Here is an 11,210-nt window from a genome sequence, read left to right on the forward strand (position 1 = left end):
CGATTTATAAAATTACCCAAATATCCTTGATTTGTAAAATTACTGAAATAAGATAGAATTACCATTTTACCCTCGATTTACAGAATTACCGTTTTATCCTCGATTTATAGAATTACCGTTTTACCCTCGATTTACAGAATTGTCGTTTTACCCTCGATTTATAGAATTACTATTTTACCATCGATTTACAGAATTACCGTTTTACCCTCGATTTATAGAATTACCATTTTACCCTCGATTTATAGAATTACTGTTTTACCCTCGATTTACAGAATTACTGTTTTATCCTCGATTTACAAAATTATTGAAATACCCTTAGTTTACAAAATTACCAAAATACCCTCGATCAGTAAAATTACCAAAATACCCCTGGTTTGTAAAATTACTAAAATACCCCTGGTTTGTAAAATTACTAAAATACCCTGACTTGTAAAATTACCGAAATACCCTTGTAGGGTAGAATTACCAGAATACCCCTGTAAGGTAGAATTACCGAAATACCCCTGTAGGGTAGAATTATCACAATACCCCTGTAGGGTAGAATTATCGGAATACCCCTGTAGGGTAGAATTACCGTAATACCCCTGTAGGGTAGAATTATCGGAATACCCCTGTAGGGTAGAATTACCGTAATACCCCTGTAGGGTAGAATTATCGCAATACCCCTGTAGGGTAGAATTATCGGAATACCCCTGTAGGGTAGAATTATTGAAATACCCCTGTAGGGTAGAATTACCGAAATACCCTTGTAGGGTAGAAATACCGAAATACCCCTGTAGGGTAGAATTACTGAAATACCCCTGTAGGGTAGAATTACCGAGATACCTTGTGAGGTAAAATTACCATTTTGCCCCTAGGGTGTTAAATGACTGTTTTGCCCTTGTGGGCAAGTGACTGACTTGGACTGTGTGGTTGACGAATTTGATTGTGAATTATGTTGGTGATATGAATGACTTGACTATGACTGTTTGATTCAAATATGGGCAGATATTCTGATTCTGTATGTTGTATGCCATGACATTTATAACTGTTGCATGGGTTATGGGTTATACTGATGGAGGAAGTACTGAAAGTGGCTTGTCCACGTACTGGAGGCTTTGCCTCAACTTACTGATATTTGAGCAGCAATGCTGCAACTGTGGAGTGTAGGGCTGGGTGGGTTGAGCTATTCCCCACATGGAGTGTAGGGCTGGTACGGGTGGAGTGTAGCGGTTGGTTATAGGCTGGGTTGGGATTGCATTCACATTCACATTCTGATTTTGATTCTGTTACCTAATACTAATTCTGATTCTGATTCTGTCACCTAATTCTGATTCTGATTTTGATTCTAGTTCTGATAGTGTTTCTTATTCTGTAATGGGTTAAAGCCCATCTGGTACTGTCTGTTATAATGGGCTAAGGCCCAATTGGTACTGAAACTGTAAGTAAGGCTGGGGCCAGATGTTTAATTCTTTTATATGACTGACTGTTCCTTTTTATAGTAGGGGATTTCACACTGAGTTTTCGTAAACTCACCCCGTTTATTAACCTTTCAGGTAATTTCCAGCCTTAGACGGATCGGGGCTACGAGGGGCTCGGAGGAAGCCACACACACTATTTATGTTATAGTTTTGATTATTGCTTTTAAATGTTTTTATGTGGGTTGTAGTAAAGCCGTTGTAATTTTCTGGATTTCAAATTTGGAATTTTATTTATTATTCTTATAATTGCTAGTATTAGAACACGATTTTCCAAAGTAACTACTGTTGTTCAAAACATCACGTAACCGCAATTGTTTTTAAATTAAGTGTCCGCAACTGCCAGGATTTTTTTTTACAAAGTTGTTAAGAATGATATTCAGTTGAGGTTTTCTAACAAGGTTTAAAAAGGGTACAAGTTTTTAATTACTAAGAAGGGTTTTTAATGGAAACATGGTTTCCGAAAAACACTTCAATGTGACACACCAGATTCGAGCCGAACTTTCAGGCCGGGTTTGGGGTGTTACAATTACGAGAATAGGTCGATTTTACGAAAACGCTTGCAGCTAGAAGCATTTTCAGGTGAAATTCAGAAAAACGCATCTAGGTGGAAGAGCTTTCAGGTGATTTACAGGAAAATGCTTCCAGCTGAAAATGCTTTTTGCCACATTGTAGTGTAGCCTTTAATATTATGTTATTAGTTGAAAGAGTAAGCAATCCCACATTGTCTATGAGCAAGCTATAAATGGATTATGAGTTTATATATATCCATATTTCACATCCCACATCGCTTAAGCAAGGGAAATGAGACTTCGGGTCTATATAAAGGTCTGGTTTTGTAAGTTTATTTTCACATTAATAGGTGGCACCAAAAATAAATAAAATTTATTGCTATTTGCAAATCAACTGAAAACGTCCAAGTGGACGTGTTTTTCTGAATTTTAAAAAAGGCCTATTCTCGTAATTCTTCCAAAAAACGGCCTAATCTGATAAATTTTAAATTTTTTTGGCATTTATGGGTAATTTTAATCACTAAAAAATAAGGTATAATTATATTTTAAAAATAAAATATATGATAAAAGTATTTGTTTCATAAAAAATAAAAAATAAAGTCAAAGGAAAAAAATTTAAAAATTATATTGAAAATTATTTTTCTGAATCTACTATGATTCTATATAATAATATTTTCTAAAAGTTGACCAGAAATAGCGTGTCTCAATATCCACCTTTGTTAAAGTTGAACCCTTCCCATCTGACTTTTCTCTAAAACCCTTTCAATGCATTATAAAGGCGAAGCTTCTCATTTGATTTGCCATGATAATCTCCTCCACCTTCCGCCATGGCAACGCCACCAACACCGCTCTTAAAGATCAACCTCTGGACCATCCGGTCTGAATACTGCCGGATAATCAAAGCCCACTCCCGCCACTTCCTAGCTCTCTCACTCCTCTTCCTCCTCCCTTTCTCTTTCTTCTTATCCATCTACCCCTTCATCGCCATTGAATTCTACCTCAGCTTCCTTCAGCAAGATCCCTCCATCTTCCCCACTAAAACCTTTATCCTCAATCTCCTTTACACCCTCCCCATCTCCATCTTCTCCCTCTTGGCAACCGGTTCCATCACTTACAGCATTTTCCACGGCTTTTACGGTCGACCCATCAAGCTTTTATCCGCTATTAAGGCAGCTTTCACTTCCTTCTTCCATCTCTTCTCGACTTGCCTTGTAACCCAGCTTATCGTTTCTGGGATCAGTTTGATCCTTGGTTTAGCCTTTTCTGCAGTAGTCATTTTAGGCATCCAATTTCATTACCCTTCACCTTATTTCATTTTCCTTTGCCTTGTTTACATGATTATTCTCTTGTTTATTGTGGTTCATTTACAAGTGAATTGGATATTTGCTTACGTAGTTGTCGTCGTTGAATCAAGCTGGGGATTTAAACCATTAAAGCGAAGTCGAAATTTAGTTAAAGGAATGAAAGGGGTTGCTTTGAAGATTATACTGTTTTTCGGCTTCTTCATTTCGATTAATACCTGGCGCTCAGTTATGACATACGGAGATTCAGCTGCTGATAAATGGACAAGTTGGCTTTTTGTTTTGAATATTTTCGTCACTTCGACCTTCTCTATGGAGTTTATGTTTTATAATTTGGCTGCAAATACAGTTTTCTATATATATGCCAAGGGTCTACATGGAGAGCTTGCTGAAGATGAGGAATTTGCAGCCAAGTATGTAAGTTTGGCTGTTGATGATGGGAAAGCTCCTCATGTTGTTTCAGTCGTTTAGTCGAGTTTATTAGATTTTGCATTGTGTAGATGAAAAGAAAGATGAATGAATTAACTATATGTAAAGAATCAGATTTGTAAGGATCAATAAAAATTTAATACATATTCTAGTTTGTTAATAATGAGTCTTTTTGCATTGTAATAAAACTGTTTAGCTTTCCAGTTGAGGCAATCATCCCGTCATTCCATGGCAAAAAGTATCGAGCATGAAGATGAGAGTTCAGAAGCATATTCAAGTCGCAGGGATGTTGAAGAGGATTATGTAAGATCCTGAAGGTGCTACCAAGTGAAACAAAATAAGAAAACAAAGGACTGGAAAGCAATATTCTGTATTTAACATAATTTATTATCAATTTACACATAAATTAATAGAAAAATGTGTCACATATATATCAGTTAATAAAATGTAAAAATTAAACTAAAAATTGAATCAAAATTAAAATTTAATATATACAAACACACTATGTTTGCAATGTTAGCATATCTAATATAGCTGCTCCTGAAATGAATGGGGTAAAAGATAAAAATTTAAAATGGAATGACTCAGCATACCGGCTTAGCTGTAAGATTGGCAGCTGTCGAATTTGTTACTCTCAGAACTAACCAACTTTGTCATTTTCTTTTCCACTTCTGTATAAATCTACCGTCCCTACTATCAAATGAATGGGACTGATTAAATAAAGAATAAGTTTTCTCCTTTATTTTCTATTTCTTTCTGCCCTTCATATTTGCTTTTCAACTTGCAAAAATGAAGCTATGAAATGCAAGCCTCATTATTCCACAAATGCAATTCTAATTAAACAGAATCTTCCTCACTACTTGCCTCATCAACTTCAAGAATCCATATGTGATAAACCATAATTTATACATATTTTTACCCTATGCTTAACACATTTTATGGATGATTTTTCTTTAAAATTGGTGAATTTGATGCTGACTTAATTTCATGTTTTATATAGGAGAGCTAAAGGAACGAGAAATGGGTCAAAAACAGAGAAAATGGGCCAACGTACGAAATCAACACGACTAGGACCTCCTCACACGGGCAGACAACACGGCTGTGTCAATTTGGCAGAACCGAAGCACGACTCACACAGGCGTGTCCCTACCGAGCCCAAGTTTAGTCCAATTCGGAAAAGGCCAATTTTGAGGGTTCTTAGGCATTCCAAAGCCTATAAATACACCCTAGAGGAGGAGAAAAGAGGGAGGCATAGGAAGGAAGGAAGGAATTACTCGAAGAAAGCCGATTGATCCATCTCAAAAGCCGGATTCATCATCAAGACTGAAGATCTCCCCTCAATTTCCCTTCAGGAGTTTTGGGTTTTCTTTATGTTTTGTATTCATTATTCTTCTGAGATGTTTTCCTTTTTAGTTATGAACTAAATCCCCTAAATACTTAAGGGGAATGAAACCTAAGATGAATCTTGTTATTATTTTCTGAATTGTATGATAAATATTTGACTTGTTCTTAATTATGTGTTCTTAATTCTTGTTTTGATATTCCAGGATATTGATTCAAGTTAAGCTCTTATTCAGAAGAGGAATAGACCCTGTCTAAGAGTACAATTGTCATAATTAAGCGGAGTTGATTGCGCGCCTAAAGATAGGGTGACAAGATTTTGCTGGATTAGAGTGAAACCTAATAAGGGGATCCATAGATCGAGTTAATGCAACCTTAGGAAGTTAATTAGAAAGAGATTTCAATTATTCAATCTAGGGTTAGATGTTGTTAGTCTCGAGAGAGATAATAATATAACTTATGGATTTCTGCGGATCAAGTCAAATGAATAAATCGTCCGATTCAGAGTCAAATAACAAGTGAAGTCTAGGTGGAATTTTTCTTAGGTATTGTCTTAATTCAATCGAGTTTTCCAAAAGTAATTCCCCAATTCTATTTTCTGTGAATTCTTAGTTTAGTTAATTAGTTAGTTAAAAAAACCCCCATTATTCTTAGGCTAGATAATAAAAAGACAATCATTACTAGTACTTTTAGTTCCTTTGGGTTCGATAATCCGGTCTTGCTAAAGCTATACTACTGTTCGATAGGTACACTTGCCTTTATCGTGATAATAGTTAGTTTCAAGAACAATTAATTATAAATATATAAAGCTTATCACACAAAATCACGATCAATTTTTTGGCGCCGTTGTCGGGGAAACTAAGATATTAGGAACACTCAATTGTTATTTTTTTAGCCATTTATTTTTCTTGCAAGTTAATTTTATTTTATTTTTATTATTATTTATTAATTTACTTTTTCTTTCTCTTGGCAGGTTTTTATAGTTTATGAGTAGAAGAAACCCGTCAGGACCACTACTTTTTGACAAAGAAATCGATCGCATAGCTCACAGAAATCGAAAAGAAATAAGGCGAAACCTAAGATACACAGAGGAAGAGCAAGAGGACGATACCTCGACTACGACCGAGGAGATGGCTGAAAATCAAGACAATCGGCTACCTCCTGCGATACCCGTTGAACTAGCAAATCAGAATCCTACTCCTCGTACTATGTATGATTATGCTAAACCTACTTTAACAGGAACTGAGTCAAGTATAGTTAGGCCTGCTATTGCTGCGAATAATTTTGAACTAAAACCTAACACTATTCAAATGATACAGTAATTTGTTCAGTTTGATGGTTTGCAGGATGAGAATCCAAACACTCACTTGGCAAATTTCCTAGAATTCTGCGATTCATTTAAAATTAATGGTGTTTCTGACGATGCCATTCGTCTTCGGTTATTCCCTTTTTCATTAAGGAATAAAGCTAAACAGTGGTTGAACTCGTTGCCACGAGGGTTAATTACTACTTGGGAACAAATGACCGAAAATTTTTTATTAAAATATTTTCCGCCGGCTAAAACGGCCAAATTACGTAATGATATCTCTTCATTTGTGCAGATGGACTTACAAACTCTTTACGATGCATGGGAGAGATACAAGGACCTACTGCGAAGGTGTCCTCACCATGGATTACCTCTATGGTTGCAAGTTCAAACATTCTAAAATGATGTGAACCCCTCGACAAGACAGATGATTGATGCAGCAGCCGGGGGAACCATCAACAACAAAACACCTAAAGAGGCTTACGAATTTATTGAAGAGATGTCACTAAATAACTATCAGTGGCAAGTCATGAGGACTAAACCAACTAAAACAGCAGCGTTTATAACGTTAATTCGGTTACTATCCTGTCAAACCAGGTAGAACTTCTAAATAAAAAGATTGATGGTTTACTTGGTTCTTCGCAGGTTCATCCAGTAATGCACTGTGAAGTTAGTGGAGGTGGATCAAGCAATTCAGAATATCAATCCTATGGCCACAGCATGGAGAACGAACAATTAAATTACATGGGTAATAATCCTCAATCTCAAAGAAATCCTTATAGCAATACTTATAATGCAGGTTGGAGGAACCACCCAAATTTCTCCTGGGGTGGTCAAGGGAATCAAAGGCCACAGAATCTTCCGGGTTTTCAACAACCACCCTATCAACAGGAAAAGAAATCGAACCTTGAAGAGATGCTATCTAAATTTATCTTGGTGTCAGAAACTCATTTCCAGAACACCGAGACAGCACTTAAAAATCAACAAGCGTGGATCCAAGGCTCAAAACTCAGATAGGCCAGCTATCCAAACTAATCTCCGAACGACCACAAGGTAGCTTGCCAAGTAATACTGAACCCAACCCGAGGGAATAGCTCAACGCAATTAATGTTCAAGATGAAGAAGGATTCGTTGAGCCTGAGCCAGAACCGAGGTAAGAAACTGTGGTGAGCAGAGGTCAAGGTGAGGTAGGTCACAATAAAAATAAATCAGTGAATGTCGAATATAAACCTCGTGTGTTATACGCCAACGCGACAAGGAAAGACCACTCAGATGAACAATTTGGTAAATTCCTTAAACTCTTAAAAAAATTACACATTAACTTACCGTTTATTGAAGCTCTATCAAAGATGCCAAACGCAATGAAATTTTTAAAGGAGCTTTTAGCAAATAAGCGGAAGTTGGACGAGGCATCGCATGTGGAGCTAAACGTAGTTTGCTCAGCTATTCTGGAGAATAAGCTACCCAACAAATTAAAAGATCCAGGGAGTTTTACAATTCCTTACTTAATTGGTAGTTTAGATGTTAATAATGCATTAGCTGATTTTGGGGCTAGTATTAACGTCATGCCCTACAAAATGTTCAAACAATTAGGTCTTGGGAAACCCAAATAGACTAGGATGAGCATTCAATTAGCAGATAAAACTATAATATTTCCTAGGGGTATTATTGAAAATGTGTTAGTTAAAATCGATAAATTTATATTTCCCATTGACTTTATTGTTCTAGACATAGATGAGGATAGCAACACTCCTTTGATTTTAGGAAAGCCCTTGTTAGCAACTGGAAAAACGATTATTGACATTGACACAGATGAGCTCACGCTTCGTGTGGGAGACGAAACAATCACCCTTCAAGCTCGCAATTCTAGCAACTCATTGAAAATTAAAGGTGATGTCTAAACCATTCTACTAAAACTGAAAATATGGTGCAACCTACTTTGCTGGAAATGAGTCTGAAGGAAGTACATGAGCCATTCTTAGGCAATAGTAAAGGACCTATTCATGAAAATCGAAGGCTACAAATAGATGAGCTAGATGAATGGCGGACGCATAAACCGAGAACCCACAATAAACCAAAACTACGCTAGAACTAGCTCAATACCTTCTCAAATCAACTTAAAGTTGGAGATAAAGTTTTATTAGATGCTGCAAATCCTCACATTGTCGCTACCAAACCAAATGAAGAAGTCCCTCTTACGGTACTTAGCATTTTCCTATTCGGTACAGTCGAGGTAAGTCATCTCAAGTTCAGCACTTTTAAGGTAAACAATACCCGTCTAAAACCTTATTTTGATGAGAATAATAGCAGGAATGAGGAGTATAAACTCCTCGAACCACCATGACCATTCAATGGAGAGGTAAGTCGAGCTTAGACTATAAATAAGATCTTCTCAGGAGGCAACCCGAGCACTAGCTATATTAACTTCTTTAAATTTTAGTGTTTAACACCTAACTTACTAACGGAGCTCTTGAATACAGGTTTCCCACACAGACACAGCCTAGCACACGGGCGTGCCTTAGGCCGTGTGGAAATAGGGCAAATATTTTCTCCAGCACGGGCTACGATAAATAGCCACGACCGTGCGACGTGGTCGTGGGCGAACTTGCCAAAACAACACAGGCGTGCAATATGTCCGTGCCTTGAAACAGTTTCCAAACATGTCAAATTAACACGGGCATGCGACACGCCCGTGCCAAGCAACCGTGGTCGAACCTGTTAGATTGACACGGGCGTGGGACTACATACACGGGCGTGGGAGAAGCGAACGAAGACAGACACAGTCGTGCGACAAGGCCGTGTGCACCCACACGCCTCCCTACCACGCCCGTGCGCCACTCCCCACTCTATTTTTTAACGCCTAATCTCTCTCCCTTAGCGTTTGTTTACTCTTTTCACTTCTATTTTACTTATTTCTAATACTTATTATCAAAACAATCTTCATTTTTCTCTTACTATTTTCATTTTTCTCATTATTCTATCATTTAATTTGCATTCTTAGGTTATTTATCGTACATTTCATGTTGAATCGAGTTGTTAGGAAAACCTTATTCTATTGTCATACCCATGCCATTACTATGCTCATTCTCATGCTATTACCATGCTAATGTCACGAAATTATGCTATCAAATTGATTATTTTGGTTGAGTTTGGTTAGTATTAGTAGTTTTGACTGAAATTGTTAGTTCAAATTCATGGCTTTTCATTTTTCAAATTCGTTTACCTACTATTATTCTTTTTTATATTGCAGGTATACAATGCCGTCCTCACGTGGTAAAAAAGCTGCCGTCCCTGCTTCAAAGAAAAGGAATGGAGCATCATCTTCCTTGCGTCCTACCGTGGAAATTCGTCACCCTTTCCTGCAGTTCCCTATTGGGCCCCAAGAAAAACTTTTCCAAATACTCCGAGCTCAACCTTTAATTGCAAGCCGCTGCATCAACTGGGCTGCAGTACAACAAGCCCAGTTGGCTGATGCAATTCGGGACCTCCTAACCACCAACCCTTGGGAGCTTTTCTTTGGGATCATCAAGCCAACATATCTCGAGCTCACGATGGAATTATGCTCAACGTTTCATCTTCAGACCGTAATGACGAACTACGATGATCCCAGCACGGTCTAATTTTGCCTAGGCAGATTAGTCCACCAGCTAAGCGTCCCAGAATTCAATACTGCACTGGGCTTATATACGGAGGAGTTCAAGGAAAAGAATGGCTTACATGCTCTCAACCGCCATATCCATCATTCTACTTCACAGTGCTGGGACGCACTAGTATCAGGTTCCGCCACCTACAATCCTAGCCGCTCTAAGGCATCGGCTCTCCCTCCATCTCTAAGGTACCTACACGCCGTTTTGGCTCACACGTTAATAGGAAGGCGAGAGAGCACTGGCGTCGTCAACACTCATGACGCCTACTTTCTATGGTGTATGTCGCACGGACACGTCATAGACCTTGCTTATTTCATTGCCCTCGCCATTCAGCACCAGACGGAGCGGCATAGGAAGGGGGTCATCTCCATTGGCCCCTATGTTACTTGGTTGGCTCGACACTTCGGGCTCCTCAACATCGCGGCCCAAGAATAATCCTTAACCCTCATTGGCCAGATGTCTTCACAAGGCATCTCAAGCATGCTAAGCATGAGGATGATCGAAAAGAGCTAAGGAACCTACGCTCCTCAATATCGTCTTGCCCAATCTACCGAGGAGGAGGCCTCTGAGGACATTACTGATGATGTCCCCCCACAGCACGAGGACCCACCGTCTCAGCCACTGCCACCCTCTCGTCCAGTTCATGCGGCGGCTTCATATACTGACATCTCTGAGCGCCTTACTCGATTCGAGCAACAGTGTTTTCAACGATTTGATAACATTGATGCTACTCTACAGAAGATTTGTCAGCACTTCCACATCTCATCGCCACCACCACCTCGCGAACCATCCGGTGATAATGATGTTTAATTTTATTTTATTTTATTTTTTATTTTTATTTTATGTTTTTATTAATTTCACCTTTAACTTTTTAAAATGTTATTTCCTTTTTGTTACTATTTTAGGTTTTATAAACAAATCTTGGTTAATTTTTTATGAGTAATAATTATTCTTCCTAATATCCCCTAAAAAGTTCCTGATTTTATCACAGTTATAAAGAGCTACAAAGCTCACCATTACTTAGGAACTTGAAACTCCACTGAGAAAGGTTCTCCACGACTGCCATGTCCTGCTCAACCACGACCATAGCTCCCACTAGATATAATATTCTTTTGGTGCAGGATTTATGGACTAATGAACCTCTACCACTGCCGGAGTATCCTCCTCCACCCTCACACCGATTATTTTCTAAAACTCCAATTCAAGGAAATTCATTC

General features: G+C 38.2%; 1 protein-coding gene and 1 non-coding gene across 2 annotated transcripts; one reads left to right on the plus strand and one right to left on the minus strand.

Moving 5' to 3' along the window:
- Positions 1-2,673: 2,673 nt before the first annotated feature.
- LOC107918741 (uncharacterized) lies at positions 2,674-3,859 on the plus strand. The gene has a single exon (XM_016848326.2). It carries the CDS (start codon positions 2,797-2,799, stop codon positions 3,739-3,741), a length of 945 nt encoding a protein of 314 aa, XP_016703815.2. The 5' UTR covers positions 2,674-2,796; the 3' UTR covers positions 3,742-3,859.
- A 2,750-nt stretch (positions 3,860-6,609) lies between these two features.
- LOC121212952 (small nucleolar RNA R71) lies at positions 6,610-6,715 on the minus strand. The gene has a single exon (XR_005908322.1). It is a non-coding gene; the product is annotated as a small nucleolar RNA R71 (small nucleolar RNA).
- Positions 6,716-11,210: the final 4,495 nt, after the last annotated feature.

The sequence above is a fragment of the Gossypium hirsutum genome, chromosome A13, assembly GCF_007990345.1.
Source record: "Gossypium hirsutum isolate 1008001.06 chromosome A13, Gossypium_hirsutum_v2.1, whole genome shotgun sequence".
In the NCBI taxonomy this organism is placed as follows: Eukaryota; Viridiplantae; Streptophyta; class Magnoliopsida; order Malvales; family Malvaceae; genus Gossypium; species Gossypium hirsutum.